General features: G+C 37.1%; 1 protein-coding gene and 1 long non-coding RNA gene across 2 annotated transcripts in view; one reads left to right on the top strand and one right to left on the bottom strand.

The window, feature by feature from the left end:
• Nucleotides 1–20,610, top strand: part of LOC139180725 (uncharacterized) — a 35,073-nt gene extending 14,463 nt beyond the window's left edge. Inside the window, exons 2-3 of the long non-coding RNA XR_011564985.1 lie at nt 398–3,643; nt 11,404–20,610. This is a non-coding gene — a long non-coding RNA (uncharacterized lncRNA). The remainder of the gene's footprint in view (nt 1–397; nt 3,644–11,403) is intronic.
• On the bottom strand, nt 726–12,784 carry LOC109554113 (steroid transmembrane transporter SLC22A24-like). Its single transcript, XM_070783106.1, has 4 exons — nt 12,389–12,784; nt 11,466–11,560; nt 11,274–11,345; nt 726–858 (listed from the first exon to the last, which is right to left on the bottom strand). The coding sequence occupies exons 1-4, from the start codon at nt 12,728–12,730 to the stop codon at nt 750–752; spliced, it is 618 nt and encodes a 205-aa protein (XP_070639207.1). The 5' UTR covers nt 12,731–12,784; the 3' UTR covers nt 726–749.
• Nucleotides 20,611–21,810: the final 1,200 nt, after the last annotated feature.

Below are 21,810 nucleotides of genomic sequence, written 5' to 3'. Positions count from 1 at the left end.
TATTATGTCAGCTAACTATATGGATAAATTTGTTGCCTCTTCCTTTTATCCAATTTCACCTACAAAAATGAAAATAAAAACTTTGCCATGATGTGATTCATTCCAAAGCCAAAAATATTAAAGGTGCTTACTTTTTAAATATTTGAGTGCATTTTACATTAAGGAAAATAACACTAAAATAACTCTATGACTGCTACACAGAGTAAGATACATGAAGAAGGATGGCATAAAATACTTAGATTTCTCTGGAAGAAAAGTCGTTGTCACTCCCTGTTGTGCTTTTCAAATCTCAGTTTGCACAGAGTGAACAGATGAGAGACATGGGTTTTACTTCCAAACAATTAGATATGATCCCTGGAGTAAGACTACTCTGATTCAATATGCATTTTCATCCCAGGTACCCATAAGACCGAGTGAGAGAGAAGGCTCATACCTTGAGGAGAAAAAGAAGACAAAGAATGGTACAGACACCACCAGCTGCAGGGTGCGCCACTCTTGAAAGACAAAAGCCAGTCCTCCCAGCATCGTCTGTCCAATACTAAGGGCACAGGATAACAGTGTCATTACTATGGTTTGTGACTGGGAACTTAGCCACTCTATAACTGAAAGAAACCCAATTGAGATACTAATGTCAGATAAAGGTGAAATTTCAAGGTCAAATTCAAGACTTGGAAAATGGATTAGATCACAGTTGTGGACTTACCAAGCATGTTGTCATTTGCTATGATGACTACAGCAGAACAACCTGACTAGAAGCATAGTAAGCAGTCAATGAGGAAGGTGGGAGCAAAGGCTGCACAGGTCCCAGAGATGGCAAGCTGGAGCAAACAGCACCTGAGAATCAACTTTTGCCCAAACCTAAGAAACAGAGAGTCAGCTTAGATTATGGGAGTAATAGTAATACATGGTAAGAAACTCAGAAAGCAAAAGCATACTCTGAAATTTAGACAGTGTTTTAATAAGTGATTCATGAACCTGAAACCTTGAAAAAACAAGAGCTAAATCAACACATTTCCCCAAAAGTAACACTCTTTGTCTATGTAGTAGCCTAAGAATCTAAAAACTTCATTCTCTAGTCAGCAGGAGGCAATTGACGTCAAGTTATATCATATTAAAGAAACCACAGTATTGGAAATTGTAATATTACTGTATTACTCTTGATGAAAGTGAAAGAGGAGAGTGAAAAAGTTGGCTTAAAGCTCAACATTCAGAAAACTAAGATCATGGCATCTGATCCCATCACTTCATGGAAAATAGATGGGGAAACAGTGTCAGACTTTATTTTGGGGGGCTCCAAAATCACAGCAGATGGTGATTGCAGCCATGAAATTAAAAGATGCTTACTCTTCAGAAGGAAAGTTATGAACAACCTAGATAGCATATTCAAAAGCAGAGACATTACTTTGCCAACAAAGGTCCATCTAGTCAAGGCTATGGTTTTTCCAGTGGTCATGTATGGATGTGAGAGTTGGACTGTGAAGAAAGCTGAAGGCCGAAGAATTGATGCTTTTGAACTGTGGTGTTGGAGAAGACTCTTGAGAGTCCCTTGGACTGCAAGGAGATCCAACCAGTCCATCCTAAAGGAGATCAGTCCTGGGTGTTCTTTGGAATTATGCTAAAGCTGAAACTCCAATACTTTGGCCACCTTATGCAAACAGTTGACTCATTGGAAAAGACTCTGATGCTGGGAGGGATTGGGGGCAGGAGGAAAAGGGGACAACAGAGGATGAGATGGCTGGATGGCATCACCAACTCAATGGACGTGACTTTGGGTGAACTCCGGGAGTTGGTGATGGACAGGGAGGCCTGGGGTGCTACAATTGATGAGGTCACAAAGAGTCAGACACGACTGAGTGACTGAACTAAATTGAACTGAATATTACCATAAACATCCATTTAACAAGTATGTGTATCCAGCAAAGTAGAGAGTCTCTATAGAGTGTCTAGAATGCATGGAGCTAAAAGTATACTTGAGTCTCTAAATTACAGCTGAAAAAAAAAATGTTAGTTGCTCAGTCATGTCTGACTCTTTGCAACCCCATGGACTGTATAGACTGCTAGGCTCCTCTGTTCATGGAATTCTCCAGGCAAGAATACTGGAGTGGGTTGCCATTCCCTTCTCCAGAGTATCTCCTGGACTCAGGGATCGAACCCAGGTTTCCTGCATTGCAGACAGATTCTTCACTGTCCGAGCCACCAGGGAAGTCCTGAGCCACTGCAAAGTATCAGGGAACAATGCATTAAAGTTGTTAAAGCTTTATGTAAAATCACTCAATTGAATCTGGATTTTCAGTTCTCAAGCAACATGCTTTCCTAGAACAATATGAGCTCCATAAGCCAGACAGAAGAAGTTACATAATTTTTTCAGGGGAAAGATTAATGTAAGATGGTGAATCAATGGGAAAAGAAGGTGAAAGACAAATGAGGAAAAGGGAATTTGGTTTTCCTTGGGCGTCAGGAAAAGGGGACCTTAGTGTATATGACTTGGACTACATAGGATGTGCTAATATATACACCCAGTAATAAAAACTAACGTACAAATTTTGGAATTCGGAATTCCTCTGCAAGGTTTGAAATAGAATTCTTTAAAAATTCAAATAGTGCACCAAAAAAACTGGAAAATGTAAAAACATAGGAACAAAAATAATACCAAATAAGCATTTTAGTAATCATTATTATCATCAAGATTGAAGGCAGGAGAAGGGGACAACAGAGGATAAGATGGTTGGATGACATCACTGACTCAATGGATGTGAGTTTGAGCAAACTCTGGGAGAAGGACAGGGAAGGACAGGGAAGCCTGGTGCGCTGCAGTCCACGGGGTTGCAGAGTCAACCCCATGGACTGAACAACTGAACAACAACAACAACAACAACATCAAGAAAATGGTACAGGGAGGGAGGAGGGAGGAGGGTTCAGGGTGGGGAACACATGTATACCTGTGGTCGATGCATGTTGATATATGGCAAAACCAATACAATATTGTAAAGTTAAAAAATAAAATAAAATATTAAAAAAAAGAAAATATGTAGAAAAAATTAAAGTGATAGACTGAAACAAATCATAACAACAATCACATCAAACAAGTTGCTAATGACCTAAACCATCTATCACATGAGGGAGATTATCAAAGGGTTAATAAAAGACCTAATTTTAAGTACTTAAAATATTGTGGGTTGAAAGTAAATTGACAGTACAAAAAAATATTTAGTTCAAATACTAATTATAAGATGCCTGGTGTCTTTACATTATCATCAAATAAAACAAATTTCAAAACAAAAGACATTTACAGAAATAATAATGCTGAAAAGGTCAAATGTATATGAACTCAATAAAAGCTTGAAATACATGAAATAAAACTGACAGAATTAGATACAGAGTTCATATTCTGCAATCATTAATTTATAACTCTTCATTCACCTTATTCTTCTGATACCTTAAATCTACTTTCTGCCTCCACTAATTTGCCTAGTCTTAGCTAGTTCTTGTGAATTCTGTTTCACAATGATAGGAAGAGCTGACATCGAAGGATCAAAAGGCGACATCATTGTGAACGTTTGGCTGCCGCAAGCCAGTTATCCCTGCGGTAACTTTTCAGACACCTCCTGCTTAAAACCCCAACGGTCAGAAAGATTGTTCTTTTGTAAGTGGATGCATACGTTTGTCCTTCTGTGCCTGGTTTATTTCATTCAGCATATTTTTTTCATAGTTTATTTATGTTGTATCAAGTACCAGAACATCATTCTATTTTCTGGATGAATAATATTCTATTGTGTATATTCACCATATTTGTTTACCCATTAATCTGCTGATGCATACTTGGATCACCACCTTCAGGTATTATAAATAATGTTGTAATGAATACTGATGTACAGCTATCAAACTCGCTGTTTTTAATTTTTTAGAGTATATACCTAGGAATGGAATTGCTGGTTCATGTGAAAATTCTGTTTAGACTTTTTTTTAATTTGTTTTTTTAATTATTATTATTATTTTTACTTTACAATATTGTATTGGTTTTGCCATACATCAACATGCATCCGCCACGGTTGTACACGTGTTCCCCATCCTGAACCCCTCTTCCACCTCCCTCCCCATACCATCCCTCTGGGTCATCCCAGTGCACCAGCCCCAAGCTTCCTGTATCCTGCATCGAACCAGGACTGGCAATTCGTTTCTTATATGATATTATACATGTTTTAATGCCATTTGACAATCTGCCAAACTGTTTCCCATCTTGTTGTTGTTATTCAGTCACTAAGTTGTGTCCGACTCTGCGCACCAGGCTTCCCTGTCTTTCACTATCTTCTGAAACTTGCTCAAATTCATGTCTATTGAGGATTCATCATTTTATATTTCCACTGTCTTTGAATGAGGGTTTCAATTTCTCTACTTGCTCACCAACACTTACTATTTCTGCTTTTTTAAAATTATAGCCATCCAATTAAAATAAATAAATTTATATTAAAAAATAATAATAAATAAATAATAAATAAATAAATAAAAAATAAAAGACAATCTCTTTAACAAGAGGTGCTGGGAAATCTGGTCAACCACTTGTAAAAGAATGAAACTGGACCACTTTCTAACACCATACACAAAAATAAACTCAAAATGGATTAAAGATCTCAACGTAAGACCAGAAACTATAAAACTCCTAGAGGAGAACATAGGCAAAACACTCTCCGACATACATCACAGCAGGATCCTCTATGACCCACCTCCCAGAATATTGGAAATAAAAACAAAAATAAACAAATGGGACCTAATTAACCTTAAAAGCTTCTGCACATCAAAGGAAACTATTAGCAAGGTGAAAAGACAGCCTTCAGAATGGGAGAAAATAATAGGAAATGAAGCAACCGACAAACAACTAATCTCAAAAATATACAAGCAACTCCTACAGCTCAACTCCAGAAAAATAAACGACCCAATCAAAAAATGGGCCAAAGAACTAAATAGACATTTCTCCAAAGAAGACATACAGATGGCTAACAAACACATGAAAAGATGCTCAACATCACTCATTATCAGAGAAATGCAAATCAAAACCACTATGAGGTACCATTTCACACCAGTCAGAATGGCTGCGATCCAAAAGTCTACAAGCAATAAATGCTGGAGAGGGTGTGGAGAAAAGGGAACCCTCTTACACTGTTGGTGGGAATGCAAACTAGTACAGCCACTATGGAGAACAGTGTGGAGATTCCTTAAAAAACTGGAAATAGAACTGCCTTATGATCCAGCAACCCCACTGCTGGGCATACACACTGAGGAAACCAGAAGGGAAAGAGACACGTGTACCCCAATGTTCATCGCAGCACTGTTTATAATAGCCAAGACATGGAAGCAACCTAGATGTCCATCAGCAGATGAATGGATAAGAAAGCTATGGTACATATACACAATGGAGTATTACTCAGCCATTAAAAAGAATACATTTGAATCAGTTCTAATGAGGTGGATGAAACTGGAGCCTATTATACAGAGTGAAGTAAGCCAGAAGGAAAAACATAAATACAGTATTCTAACGCATATATATGGAATTTAGAAAGATGGTAACAATAACCCTGTGTACGAGACAGCAAAAGAGACACTGATGTATAGAACAGTCTTATGGACTCTGTGGGAGAGGGAGAGGGTGGGAAGATTTGGGAGAATGACATTGTAACATGTAAAATATCATGTAAGAAACGAGTTGCCAGTCCAGGTTCGATCCACGATACTGGATGCTTGGGGCTAGTGCACTGGGACGATCCAGAGGGATGGTATGGGGAGGGAGGAGGGAGGAGGGTTCAGGATGGGGAACACATGTATATTTTTTTATAAAATTAAGAAAAAAAAATAATAATAAAATTATGGCCATCCTAGTAGGTGTGATATGGTTTGCCGTACAGTTTTGACTTGCATTTATTTAATAAGTGATGATGTTGGGATCTTTTTATGTGCTTATCAACTACTTGTATATCTTCTTTATAGAAATATACTCAAGTCCTTTGCTAATATTTAAATTGGTTTATCATTTTGTTATTGGATGGTTCATATATTCTGGATATTAAATACTTATCAGCTATGTTATTTTAAAATATTTTCACCCAACTTGTAGGTTATCTTTTATTCTCCTGATAATAACTTTTGATGCACAAGGTTTTTAATTTTGATGAAGTCTGATTAAGCTATTTTTCTTTTGTTGTTTGTGATTTGCATGTCTAAGAATCCATTACCAAATACAAGGTTATGAAGATTCACTTCTATGCTTCCTTTAAGAGTTTGAAAGTTTTAACTCTTACATGTAGGTTATTAATTCACTCAGCTTTTGCATATAGAGTGAGAGAAGAGTAAACTTTTTTTTTTTATTTCGTATGGGCATTTAGGGGCTTATTAGGTGGCACTAATGGTAAAAAAAAAGAAAAAAAAAAGCATGCCTATGCAGGAGACATTAAGAAACGCAGGTTCAATCCCTAGGTTGGGAAGACCCTCTGGAGAAGGGCACAGCAACCTACTCCACTGTTCTTGCCTGGAGAATCTCATGGACATAGGAGCCTGGAGGGCTACAGTCCACAGGGTCGCAAAGAGTCGGACATGACTGAAGTGAATTTGCAGGCATGAACATGGATATTTAGCGGTTAAGTACCATTTCCTGAAAACATTTTTCTTTTCCACACTGGGTGATCTTGGCACACTTGACAAAAGTCAGTTGGCTCTAAATGTACAATTTCATTTCTGGACTCAGTTCCTTTTTGTTGGTTTGTACCTCTCCTCTATCCTTATGGCAGTTCTATAATATTTGGTTATGGCAGTTTTGTAGTAGTCAAAAAGTGTGGGTCCTCTGAATTTATCCTTCTTTTTAACATTGTTTGGCTCTTTGGAGCTCCAAATTCATATAAATTTAAAGTTCAGCTTTTCCATTTCTATAGAAAACAATGTTGGAATTTTGATAGGGATTTCACTGAAACTCTTGATTGCATTAAGTAGATTGACTAGTTGCCAACATTAAGTCTTCCTACAGCATTAACATGGGATTCCTTTCCATTTGTTTAGGGCTTTCTATTTCTTTCAGCAAGGCTTTATAGTTTACAGTATACAAATCTTTTATCTCTTAGATTAATTTTATTGATAGGTAGTTTATTTTTTTAGAAGATATTGTAAATGTAATAACTTTCTCAATTTCATTTTCTGCTTGTTCATTGTGGTTATATAATTGTGTGTTTTTCTTGTACCCTACAACTTTGTTGAATTCATTCATGAACTCTAATAGCTCTCTTGTGCATTCTTTGGAATTTTAAATTTGTATAATCATGTCATCTACAAATATAGATAGACTAAAGTTTTTCTTTTCAATTTGGATAAATTTAATTTCTCTTTCTTATCTAATTACTCTAATTAGATTCTTCAGTACAATGTTGATTAGCAACAGTGAAAGCAGACATCCTTGACTTGCTCCCGAAGTTATTGTGAAAGTTTTCCTTTCACCATCGAGCTTAATGTTAGTTGTAGTTTTTTTCTTAAATACCCTTTAACTTATTGGGTTCCCTTTTATTCTTAGTAGTCTTATTTTTATCATGAAAGAGTGCTAGGTTTTATAAAATGCTGAATTGTACATTTTATAAAATGTATCAATTGAAATTATGCTTTCTTTTTCTATTAAAGTGCTATATTACATTGATTGATTTTCTTATGATGAACTACCTTTGCAATCCTGGGATAAATCCTATTTGTTCATGGTATATAACTTTTTAAATATGCAGTTGGATTCAGTCTGCTAGCATTTTGCTGCAGATTTTCTGTTCATAAAGGATGTTGCTCTGTTGTTTTCTTGTGATGTCATTATCTGGCTTTGATATCAGAGCAGCACTGGTCCCATAGAGTGAGTTAGGGAGCTTTCCTCCTCTTCTGTTTCACAGAAAAGTTCAAGAAGAATTGGTGTTCATGTTGGGTTGGTCAAAGGGTCATTCATTTCTCCCCCATTAGATGGCTCTATCAGTGCTTAGTTGTCTTTAACTTCATTCAAAATAATTTTGTTACCTGGTATTCTGACAGCTGCCATATCAGTGTGCCTTTTAAAAACTTATCAAAGTTGGTGAATTTTTGTGTAGCCATTTTAATATTGAAGATGAAAGAGAAAAAGCAACATTTTCAGCATTGTTGCTTGTTATTGTCCCCAGTCACATCCAACTCTTTGTGACGCTGTGGTCTGTAGCCCGTCAGGCTCCTTTGCCCATGGAATTCTGTAGGCAAGAATACTGGAGTGGATTGCCACTTCCTACTCCAGGGGATCTTCCCAACCTAAGGATTGAAGTCATGTTTCTTGTGTCTTCTGCATTGGCAGGTGGATTCTTTATCACTGAGGCACCAGGGAAGCCAACTTATTAACAATTAAAAGCAAATGGGTTGAATTTTCCCATCAAAAGAGAGAGTCACTAAATGGATTTTTTAGAAAAGGACTGAACTATATTCTCCTTACAAGAGGCTCACTTCAGCTTTAAAGACATACATAGGCTCAAAGTGATGGGACAGGAAAGGATACTCTATACAGAGTACAATCAAATGAGAATTTTTTTGTCTGATACTTACATCAGACAAAACAGACTCCAATCAAAAATGGTAAGAAGACACAAAAAGGTGCATTACATAATGATAAAGGAACCATTTATCAAGATGATATATCAGTAATAAATAATTATGCAACTAACACCAGAGCACCTCAATATATTAAGCAAATGCTAACATATGTGAAAGGAGAAATAGACAGCAACACAATAATATTGGTGGGCCTCATTACTTTGTTTTCAACAATGTTTAGCCAGATTAAGAAAGTTAGAGAGAAGACTCAAATAAAAAATTAAAAACGAAAGTGGAGACACAGGGTTATAAGGTACTACTCAAATATTTCTGTTTTAATAAAATAAATAAAACCTTTAATAAAATAAAATAAAACCTTTAATTAAAAAAAGGTTAACCTATAAGAAATGGGTAAGTTCCTAGACACATACAATCTACCGAGACTGAATCATAAAGAAATGGAAAAATATGAACAGACCAATAATGACTAAGGAGATTAAATCAGTAATATAAACCACCCCTTCTCACAAAAAAAAAAAAAAAGAAAGAAAGAAAAACAATGCAAAACCTGGACAAGAGGTTTCACAGGTGAATTCTACCAAACATTAAAAAATGAATTAAACCAGTTCCTTTCAAACACTTCCAAAAAAATTTGAAGAGGAGGAAACACTCTCAAACTGATTTTAGAAATCCACCACTTTTCTGATTCCAAAGTCAGATAAGGACACTCCAAGAAAACTGCAGACCAACATCTCTGCTGAATACAGATGCAAAACATTCTCAACAAAATATTAGTAAACCAAATTCAATAGCACACTAAAAGGATCATAAAACATGATCAAGTGGAATTCACCCCCAGGATGTAAGGATTACTCAAGATATGTGAATCAATAAATGTGAAAAACCACATAATGGAATGAAAGGTAAATTAGTATGATCATGTCAAGAGATACAGACAAAATCCAACATCCTTTAGTGATAAAAATAATTATTTGGGTACAGAAGAAATGTACTTCAACATAATAAAGGCCATACATGACAAATCCTCAGCTAATATCATACTCAATGCTGACAGGTCAAAGGATTTTCCTCTAAGCTTAGGAAAAAACAAGGGTGCCCACTCACACAGGTCACATTTAACATAATATTGTAAGTTGTAATCAGAGAAAGCAGGCAAGAAAAAGCCATAGAAGTTGGAAGGAAGAATTAAGTTCTCTCTGTTTGCAGATGCTATCATCCTATACACAGAAAATTCTAAAGATTCAACCAAAAATTGAGTGAAGAACAAATTCGGTGAAGTTACAGGATACAAAATCAACACACAGAAATCAATTGCATTTCTGTACACTAACAATGAAATATGTGAAAAAAAGTATTAAAGAGAACAATTCCACTCACAGTAGCATCAAAAGGCACTTTATTGTGAATTATCATAAAGGCTTTGGTCAGAATACTGTCAACTCTTTTGTGAATTACATTTGGGGTAATTGCATACAAAGTTCACAATTTTCAGGTGAAAGATAAAATGGCTTTAGGCTTATGGATGGTAAGGGATACTTTAAGTCTCTCATTTCTCCTGTGAAAGACTTGAGTGTGCCATCGTTGTCTCTTACTTGAGGATGGACACTGCTGGCACAGGATAACCCAAATTTCTCACACCACAAATTGTGACTCCTGAGGTCTATAGATTAATTAACTCATATTAAGATAATATATGATTGCACGAATACTTAATACAAGGCTTTTATAAGCTGGGCATACACACAGAGGAAACCAGAATTGAAAGAGACACGTGTACCCCAATGTTCATCGCAGCACAGTTTATAATAGCCAGGACATGGAAGCAACCTAGATGTCCATCAGCAGATGAATGGATAAGAACGCTGTGGTACATATACACAATGGAATATTAATTACTCAGCCATTAAAATGAATACATTTGAATCACTTCTAATGAGGTGGATGAAACTGGAGCCTATTATACAGAGTGAAGTAAGCCAGAAAGAAAAACACCAATACAGTATACTAACGCATATATATGGAATTTAGAAAGATGGTAACGACAATCCTGTATGCGAGACAGCAAAAGAGACACAGATGTATAGGACAGTCTTTTGGACTCTGTGGGAGAGGTGGGGGGGATGATTTGGGAGAATGGCATTAAAACATGTATAATACCATATAAGAAATGAATCGCCAGTCCATGTTCAATGCAGAATTCAGGATGCTTGGGGCTGGTGCACTGGGATGACCCAGAGGGATGGTATGGGGAGGGAGGTGGGAGGGGGGTTCGGGATGGGAACACGTGTACACCCGTGGCGAATGCATGTTGATGTATGGCAAAACCAATAAAATATTGTAAAGTAAAAAAAAATAATAATATAATTTAAAAAATTAAAAAAAATAAAAGCAAGATAAACCACAATTATTTTACAATTCCAGTATTACCTCACTATGCACCAGGTTTTATAGAAATGCCTACCAATTATGGTGGGGCAACCAAGACATGATAACCAATGTGGGAACCCATAAGCATTTAGCTCATTGAGTCCAGTAGGGACTTAACATAAAAATCATGGCAAAGGCCAGCAGTGCTATTCTCTATATCTGTGTTTTTAAAGAAGCTGCACCTCCTGTCTTGAAGCACCTTCCTTTCTGTTCCCATAGATAACTCTTCCTCATATTTCTGGATGAAGTATTATGATACTTACCCTCTAAATACTGTTCTGGAATATCCCCCAGATCTTGTGGAGATGATATTTCTGTGTCCAGTACACAGAGCTCTGTGGCAACAAAATGTCATTCATCACAATGAGTTGAATTCTGCATTTCCATCCATAGCTCCCTGGGAACCAAGGCAGCTCACCCCAGAGGAAGGGCAGCAGTGATGTGGAGACACTCACCTGTCTGAGAGATGGCCATGTATGAGGCCCCCAATCAGCATGACTAGGGATTGAACCACTGATTTCTGTGACTGATGATCACATACAAAGTCCCACTGGAAGAGAAGAAAACCAGCACAAAGGGGCTTCACAGCATCCCATAATCCCTCAATGTGCCCTTCATGAACACGTTCTGTTTGTTTGTTTGTTTGTTTTTTACTATGTTTATTCATCTATATCATTCAAGTCTCAGTTTAAGCATGGCTTTTTTAGAATTTCTCAACCAAGTCTTCTAGGTTATAACAGGATCAGTCTTTATATTCACTTAGCACTGCATACCCCAGCGGTCCTCAATCTTTGCCACACATTGGAAACATTGAGTTTTTTTTTTTAACTTTACAATATTGTATTGGTTTTGCCATATATCAACATGAATCCACAACAGGTATACACATGTTCCCCATCCTGAACCCTCCTCCATCCTCCCTCCCCGTGCCATCCCTCTGGGTCATCCCATTGTAAGGAAACATTGAGTTTTTAAAAAAATATTGAAGTCTAGATTTCACATCTAGAGTGAAATGTACTCCAGTCTGTTTCTCTGACAAGTAACCAGGGTATTGAAATATGTTCTAATTAAAAATAATATTTCCAATTTGCAACTAGATTGAGAACAAGTGAGCAAGAATAATTTTTCACAAGTAATTACTTGTCTAATCACCAGTCTTTATACTAAAGGTAAAGCTTTGTGATGTTAGAATTCATATCCAGTTGGTTGATTTCACTGTCCTCAATTTTAAATGCTTGGCTTTTAAAAAGGTAAGCAATCATTATTGCTGAAAGAATGAAAGGCAGGTGGGTACACTAATACTAAGCACTTGAACAGTATTTATGCTGTTATTCTAAACACCCAGACCATGTACTCACAATAGTAAATGAGGCTTTACCTCAGTCATGATGGTGGAGGAGAACAAGCAGCGATCATACACCCAGCCATACACACAGGGCTCTGTGTCCACGTCACTCATGTCGGGAAAGATCCCATTTAGGTGAAGGAGCTGCCACTGTGGATGGAGGAAGCGATGACATTTCTCTGGCTTCAATTTAGAATCCAAGGGGATGGAAATTCCCAGGAGGACATCAAAGCTGAGGGTCCCAGTGTCATTATCAGAGACAGTGGCATTACTGAGGATGTGGACCCAGCAGCGATGCCCTGGAACAGCTGCAGTGAAGTTCTCCAGCAGTATATGGCATGCTATCATCATGAGAGAAGGCAAAGCTAAAAGCATCTGAAGGATCTGGAATTTCCCCAGGCCACCAATTTCATCCTGGAGCTTCTCAAAGGGCACTGTGCAAAGGTGATATTCAAGAGAAGCTACAATGACTTTACAGGGACAAGTTCAGGGGCACAAAAAGTTTCCTTATATTAATTCAAACTATCTACGTGACCTCACACCAGTTTCTCATTAATGAGTCCTGTCACCTTACTTACAACAGAGTAGTTTTCCCAGTCCTTTTGTTATCAGGATATAATACTCTTCTTTTTTTAAAGTAAAGTTATAGAGATAATTATTTACCAAAATACTTTCCATTGTTGACAATGAAATCTGTTTAAAGGTTGACTCTCTGAATGTGCTTGTCCTCAGGGGTTATGTAAAATCAGCATTGGACTTTGACATGAACATGGTCTCTAAATAATCTAAGATAAGCCTGCTACACAGTCTTCAGTATTTCTAGAAAGTGGAATTTGAGAGACATGGAAGTAAATTGCTTTATGATTTTTCTGTGGAAAGAATAGGAAACAAATGTTCTCTTGTTTAATACTGAATTTGATTAAAATAATTAAATAAAATTAATTAAATTTAATTAATTTTAATTTAATTAATTGATTAATTTAAAAATTAATTAAAATAAAAAATTAAATTTAAAAAAAACTAGCCCTACTAGTTTTCAGTAGCTGATATATTGTGCTTCAGTTTAAATTACACAAAAAACTCAATAATTTTAAGTTCCTTGAAATATAGGTACAGGGGAAAGGCAGTGGTAAACTCATGTGAGTGTATTTTCTTGGATTTATTTATTGGTTTACATAATATATTATTGCTTTACATAATATATGGACTTCTCGATGACTCAGCCAGAAAGAATCTGCCTGCAATGCAGGAGACCTGGTTCAGTCCCTGGGTTGGGAATATCCCCTGGAGAAGGGAATGGCAACTGACTCCAACATTCTTGGCTGGAGAATTCCATGGACAGAGGAGCCTGGTAGGCTACAGTACATGGGGTCACAGAGTTGGACACAACTGAGCAACTAACACTTTACATAATGTATTAAATATAATTTATGTGCAATTGTTCAGAATACTGATGAACCGATCCTTTTATCACTATGAAACTGGCCTAGTTATCTCTGGTAATACTCTTTGATTTCAAGTATATATTTTCTCCTTTTCATATAGTCATCCAAGTTTCTTATATTTAGCATTCGCAAGCTATAACTGTCCAATTCTTTACATAGTTTATTAAAATGTTTAATGAGATAACTGTAGAGTCACATACAGCAGCAAGAAATAATGTAATGAGAAATTGTCTGCACAGTACCCATTTTCCCCCATAGAAATATTTGCAAAAGTATAGTATATATTAGTACTAACTTATTGATAGTGATACAATGCACTAACCTTATTCAGACTTCCCCACTCAGTTTTACCTGTACATTTGTGTATGTGTTTTGGGGGGAGGTACTTGGTACCATATAGTTTACCACCTGTTCGGCTTTGTGCATCCACCACCACAGTCAAGATACTAGAGATCCATCTCTACTGATATGCATATATATGTATGTATCCCTCTTGAGTATATAAATATACTCACCTCGCACCTGCTCCTGTCTTTCCCTTTGCTATCTTTGGCAACTACTAATCTGTTTTCCACTTTAAAAATCTGTCATTAAAATATTGTTATATACGAATAAAAATATGGGGAAGTGAAGCCATTAGGATTGTGACATAGGTCATTCCTATCTGAGTCCTTCTCCATAGATTAGCTAGCAACTATCCTCAGACAAGTCATCGCTGTGAACATTCCAGAACTTGAGGACAAGGATGAAGCAATCTCTGAAGGACAAAGAGAAAGAGAAAACACTTAAGAAGGACAAGAGGAGTGACTACACTCTGACCACATTATTCCTCCCCCAGCCCAACACAGCACCACACCAAGAGGGCCCCCTTGAGCTTACAGTTTCTCCAGCAAGAAAAAAAGGATCCAAGTGGACATTCATCTGCCATAGAATTATGAGATGCTTCCCAGGAGGCCCAGTCAGGTCTGACCTTGTGGGAATCACTAGGGGAATTCCCAGGCTCAATCACTGGGAATCAAATTGAGATGAAGAAGTGGGCAGAGCTCACAGTAACCAGCACTGAAGTTTTGGTGGGCTGCATTTCTGCTTGCCACGGAATCCAAGTAAAGAGCCCAGCCAGTGGTTCTGTTCATCTGCAGAACTGAGCTGGTAGCCAAAGAGCTCAGTTGGAAATTCTACGTTATTTGGATTTCCAGCCTACAAGCCATACTAGGCATGGTGCTGGCTTATGGCTCTGCCTGAGCAGGGAAGCAAATTCACAAGTCTGCCTAACTTCTGAGTATAGCTTCCATTTCCACCCAATCAGGAACCCTGCCCAGAGAACCCAGGCAGCCACAGTACCCATCTGTGGACAGGAAGTCAAGCCAGAAGTTCTGCTCTACTTTTAAGAATAATCTCTGAACCCATATAACCAAGCACCTTGAACAGTGACCCTCAGAGCCCAATTATTGTACTACCTAGCTGCAAAGCCTAGAAAACAGCCTCACCTTGTATCACAACCCAGCCTATGACCCTGCCTGATCACTGAACATAGTCTGCAGCCTTATTCATCCCTCTTCCAAAAACCTCACCCAAGTGTAGAACATAGCCTGAAGCCCCACACAACAAGGAAGGTTGTACAGTGACCTTCCCTGCTGAAGCAGACCTTTAAAGTCTAGAAGAGGAGACTGTTTGCTCATAGCATAGATGCCAATACAAGGAATCAAGGATTACAGAAAATCAAATGGACATTAAACCACCAAAGGAATTAAAGCTGCAGGAACTGACCTAAAAGAAATGGAGATCTATTAACTGTTTGACAAAGAATTCAGAATAATCCTTTTTAAAAATTTCAATGAACTACAATAACATACACACAGACAGTTAAACTGAATTACAAAAACAGTGAATGAGCAAAATGAAAAATTCAATATAGAAGTGAGAATAACCCCAAAATAAAAATAAACACATATCCTAGAGCTAAAGAATACAACTGAACTAAAGAATTTAATAGAGAACTTCTATATAAAACTAAATATTGCAGAAGAAAGAATCAGTGAACCAGAAGATGGGTCATTTGAAATTATCCAGTCAGAGAAGGAAAAAAGAAAACAAGAATGAAAAAGAGTGAAGAGAAGCTGTGGGACTTATGGGACAGCACAAAGAAAACAATACATGCTTATGAAAATCCAAGAAGGGAAAGAGAAAGGGACAGAAAACTAATTTCAAGAAAAAAATGTCTTAAAAATTCCCAAGCATGGAAAAATAAATGAACATCAGATTCATGGGACCCAGACCCCAAATAAATTAAACCTGAAAGGCATTTACACTGAGACACATATTATTAAATTGTCAGAAGTCAAACACAAAGAAAAAAGTTTGAAAGCACCAGCAGAAAAGTGGCTTTAACTTAAAAGAGACTTCCCATAACATTATGATCAGATTTTAAAAATTTTTCTTTCTGATTTTTTTGGATCACTTTATTAAGGCAGGATTGATTGGATTTTCAGATGTGAGTCCCCACCTTAGAGAACCAAGCCTGTCAATTTAGCCAGCAATGATTTTTGTCTCCCCCTGCCCCATTAAAAAATGTCATTTCCCAAGGTTGACAAACTCTGCTGGTGACTTGTCTTCAATGGATCACTTTTTAGACAATGAAATATCAATTCCTTGGCCTCCTGTTGATTCCTCTTTAGTGGCAAGCAAAGCTGTCACTGAAAGGCTGCCTGGAGCCCGGTAGCTGACAGGATTCGCCAAAGCTGATAGACACTCAACTGATTCTTTCTGTATGCAGATTGTGTGCTCTGTCATGATAGAATGCAGATTTTTTAAAATTTATTGAAGTGTAGTTGATTTACAATGTAGTGTTAATTTCTGTTAGACAGCAGAGTGATTCAGCTGTATATATTCTTTCTCATTATGCTTTATTATATGATAATTTATTTTTACATCCAGGTGGGCCATATGCCTGTGTACTTCCCAGATCCAAGCTGCTCAGGTTTCCAGGTGCTCTGTGAGGGCACAGTCTCAGGTGGACCATGCGTCTCCTCAGGGGAGCTCGTCTCAGGCTGTGACACTCCTGGCAATACAATATAAAGCCCAGAAATAGATCATTTACAAATAGAATCAACTAACATTTGACAAGTGTTAGTTGCTGAGTCATGTCTGACTCTTTGTGACCCCATGGACTATAGCCAACCAGGCTCCTCGGTCTGTGGAATTCCCCAAGCAAGAATACTGGAGTGGGTTGCCATTTCCTCCTCCAGGGGATCTTCCCAACCCAGGGATTGAACTCTGCATTGCAAGCAGGAGATGTAAGAGATGAGGATTTGATCCCTGGGTCAGTAAGATCCCTTTAAGGAGGGCAGGCAACCCATTCCACTATTCTTGCCTGAGGAATCCCATGGACAGAGAAGCCTGGTGGGCTACAGTCCGTAGAGTTGCAAAGAGTCAGACACAACTGAAGCGACTTAGCATGCAAGCAATATTTGACAAAGGAGCCAAGAATACTTATTGGAGAAAACATAGTCTCTTCAGTAAATGATGCTGGAAAACTGGATATTCATGCGTGAAAGAAACTGGACCCCTCTCTCATAGCACTTACAAAAAAGAATACTCAAAATGGGTTAAGAACTTAAACACACAACCTGAAAATGTGTAACTCCTAGAAGAAGACATAGGAGGAAAGCATTTTGACACTGGTCCTGGCAATGACTTTACTGATGATACCGGACTGCAAGCTATATAAGCAAAACTAAACAAGCGGGACTATATCAAATTAGAAAGCTACTACACATTAAAGAAATGACCCATAAATTAAATAGAAACTGTGGTATGACAGAAAATATTTTCAATTTACACATCTGATAAGAAATTAACATCCAAAATACTTAAGAAACACACATAATTTAATAGCAAAAAATCCTACCAATATAAACAAAGCACGTGAATAGACATTTCTCCAAGGGAGATATTCAAAAGGCAAACAGATAAATGAAAGCATTTCAATATCACTAATTAACAGGGAAATGTGAACCCAAACTACAGTGAGATACTACCTCACATCTGTTAAAATGATTATCATATAATCATTAAAGAATAAGTGATAACAAGTGCCTACAGTAAGCATGAGGACAAAAATGAAAGGCATGTAGACTGCTGGTGGCAAAGTAAGTTGGAACAACCACTATAGAAAACAATATGGAAAGTCCTCTAAATGCTAATAATAATTGAAAGAAATGAAGTCACCGCCTTAAAGAGATATCTGCATCTCATCTCCAGTGTACATTACAGCACTATTTACAGTACTCAAGACATGGAAACAGCCTAGCAGTCTGTCAATGGATGGATAAAGAATATGTGCTTTACATATAAAGTTCTCATCACAGAAAATTGTAACTATGTGAGGTGTTGTATATGGTAACTAAAGTTATTTTATTAATTATTTCACAATACATACATATATTTAATTATTATGCTGTACATCTTAAACTTACACAATGTTAATGTAAGACATATCTCTTACATTATCTCATGAAGCTGAAAATTGTAATTTTAACCAAATAATAATATTGTGTGTAATATTTTGAAGTTGGCTTTCATACAAATCAAAATTATACAGATATTCATTGAAGTTGCTATCAATAGCTTATTTCTTTCTGCTGCTGAATACATGAAATGTAGATACAAATGTTAATTTAACCCATCACCTGATTAAAGCCATCTAGATAGTTTTTAGGTTTTATATTTGTTTGTTCACAATTGAGATATAATAGACAAATAAAATTTATAAGATTAAGATATACTATGTGTTAATTTAATACATTGTATATTGCAATATGATCACCAACATAGTGTTAGTTAACACTTTATTCATGTCACAAAATTATCATTTCCTTTCTGTGGTGAGAACAATTAAGATCTAGGCTGTTACTAAGTTTGAAATTTATAATGTAGTATTATGGACTGGTTTCTCAGTGGTTAAGAACCCATCTGCCAATGCAGGAGACCCAAGAGATGCCAATTTGATCCCTGGGTCGGAAGGATACCCTGGAGAAGGAATTAGCAACCCACTCCAGTATTCTTGCCTGGGAAATCCCATGTACAGAGGAACCTGGCAGGCTATAGTCCAAGGGGTCACAAAGAGTTGGACACCACTGAGCGTGAACAGAAACATGAATCATGGACTATGAAAATCACTAACTGTGCATTACACCTCCAGAACTTATTTATCTATGAGTTGCAAGTTTATACCATTAAAATTTTCACGAATTCCCCCAACTTCCAGCCCCAATAACCACCATTCTACTCCGTTTCCACAAGTTTGACGGGTTTAGATCTGACATCTGTTATACACAGAATGTGTCATTCTCTGACATGTCATTTAGCACAGTGTTTTCAACGTCCATCCATGTTGTCACAAACAGTAAGATTTCCTTTCCTGGCGGGTAAACAATATTTCATCATATATATTAGATGTATGCAACGGACATGTGTGTGCGTATATATACATGGTTATCCATCACCAAGTGGTTGACATTTAGATGGTTTCCATATCCTGGAGATTGTAAATAGTGCTTCAATAAATGGGAGGGCAGTTATCTTTTTAATTTCCTCTTTTCATTTCCTTTGGGAAAATGCCAAGAGCAAGATTACTGGATCATATGGCAATTCTATTTTTAATTTTCAGAGGAAACTCCTTGCCGTTTTCCTTAGTGACTGTACTAATTTACATTGCCACTGATAGTGTACAAAAGTTCGCCCTTGTCCACATCCTCACCAGCACTTACTATCTCATGTCTTCCTGCTGATAGCTGTTAACTAAAAATCAAATCAAAGGAGAAATAAAGAATTTTATTTGAGCCAAATAGAGGATTATAATCTCAGAGACAGTCTTTAGAAAGCTGAGAAGTGTTTCACTTGTTAGAAGTCAAAGGCACAGTCCTATACACTTTTGAGACAAAGGATCATACATGAAAATGACACAGACATTTTATGAAGTTCACAAAAGGTACCTAGTTCAGATCTGCACATTTGAAGTGAGCAGCAGGTCTCTGTGATCCCTTACAGAATTAGGAAAACAGAAGTTAACCTTCTAAAGGGTTGCTGACATTGGAAGGAAAAGAAAAAAGAATACTGATGTTTATGATCAAACAGGTTTTATCACCTTTCTGGAGGTCTGGTTAATGTATAATGCAGAAGCACATTGCACTATGGTTTGCAAATATTTTCCCATCTGTACAATGTAACATTACTTAGCAGTAAACAGGAATACAATAGTGATACAAAGAAAAGCAGGCATGACTTTCATATGCACGATACTGAGCAAAAGCCAAATGCAAAAAAATAATCAGTCTGTAATTATATTTATGTGATGTTCTAGAATAAGCAAAAGTAATACCTACTGAAATATATAGTGGAGGAGAGATGAGGACTACGGGACAATTCTGACTAAAGAATGAACACAAAAGGTCTTTCTAGGCTGATGGAATTAATCTGCCTGTTTATAGAATTGTGGCTGATACTAATATATGAATTTATCCAAATACACTGAATTTTTTGTCTACTCCATACAATCTTGAACGTACCCAATCTCATCAAATACATTGAATTTTGAACTTAGAATTCATACATGTGACCATGTGTGAATTTTAATAAAGGAACCATGAACAATAACAAAGTGATGTGAATGAAAGTAATTAATACAAACATCTAGAGGGTGGTTTTCATGTTGATGTATGGCAAAACCAATACAATATTGTAAAGTAATTAACCTCCAATTAAAATTTAAAAAATAAAAAATAAAATAAAATATTATTCTGGAGGGACAAATATGTGTCTTCTTAGTTATTAGTGTGTTACAGTTTGTAACTTTGATAGTAGTTAATAGCTGTTTTTTAATAATAATTTAAATATATATATATATATATACACACATTTTATATACTTTTCTTTGAAGACAGTGAAGGACAGGGAAGCCTGGCCTGTTGCAGGCCATGGGGTTGCAAAAAGGCTATAAAAAGTTAGATAAGGTTAGAGAGGTAAAGAGACAGAGGAGGCTATATCTAAGATTGAAGGTAAGAGTGTTTAATTTTATTCTACATGAGATGGAAGCCACAAGAGATATTTGAGCTGAGATCTGGCATCACATGAAAAATTTTAAAAGACTTCATTGAAAAATTATGTGTGAATTGGAGAAGGGAGAATAGTCCAGGTGAGAAATGAGAGTGAATTAGACTTGCTAAGTAATAATGCAGGTCATTAAGGGCAGTCAGATTTTGAATGTCACTTGAAGAAGGTGGCTCAGATAGTAAAGAATCTGCCTGGAAGGTGGGAGACCCAGGCTTGATTCCTAGATTGGGAAGATACCCTGGAGAAGGGAATGGCAACCCACTCCAGTATTTTTGCCTGGAGAATCCCATGGACAGAGTAGCTTGGCGGGCTATGGTCCATGGGGTCACAAAAGAATCAGAAATGAGTGAGCAATGAACACATGACTGAACAAACATTCGGATGTGAAAATACAGGAAACATTAGGATTTTAAGAAATTTGGTGGGACTGAATGTATTATGTGTATGTCTATGTGCTCAGTACCTCAGTCGTGTTCTACTGTTTGCAAACCCATGGACTGTAGCTTGCCAGGCTCCTCTGTCCATGGAATTCTCCAGGCAAGAATAGTGGAATGGTTTGCCATTTCCTTCTTCAGGGGATCTTCCAGGGGAGGGAGTCAAAAGAGGTGGCCTTACAGATGTCTCCTGCCACCTGCTGACACCCAGGCATTATGAGACTTTACACTGGGCTTCCAGGGAAGGGAGGGCTGGAACTTGGCTCAACCAGAAACCAGACCAGACCAGAACAGAATCAGAATTAATTCTCTGCCAACTGAAGGTGATTAGGCTCTGACCTTCATCTCAGGCTGAGGCCCTTTGACCAAACTTGTGGGTCCAGGACCAGGGCACTAGAAAAAATGGTAGGATAGAAAGGATTAAGAAGATGAAAGAGAGAAGGAAGGGGAGAAAGATCAGTAAAGC

Source organism: Bos indicus, chromosome 29, assembly GCF_029378745.1.
Source record: "Bos indicus isolate NIAB-ARS_2022 breed Sahiwal x Tharparkar chromosome 29, NIAB-ARS_B.indTharparkar_mat_pri_1.0, whole genome shotgun sequence".
NCBI lineage: Eukaryota > Metazoa > Chordata > Mammalia > Artiodactyla > Bovidae > Bos > Bos indicus.
This window is presented reverse-complemented; position numbering and strand designations above follow the sequence as displayed.

Excerpts from the sequence above, each read along its gene's own strand:
- LOC109554113 (XM_070783106.1), bottom strand. The coding sequence starts at position 12,730 with ATGCTTTTAGCTTTGCCTTCTCTCATGATGATAGCATGCCATATACTG. Across the intron at positions 11,561-12,388 it reads CCTCCACCATCATGACTGAG|TGGGACTTTGTATGTGATCA; the intron begins GTAAAGCCTCAT and ends CTTCTCTTCCAG. Across the intron at positions 11,346-11,465 it reads CATGGCCATCTCTCAGACAG|AGCTCTGTGTACTGGACACA; the intron begins GTGAGTGTCTCC and ends TTGTTGCCACAG.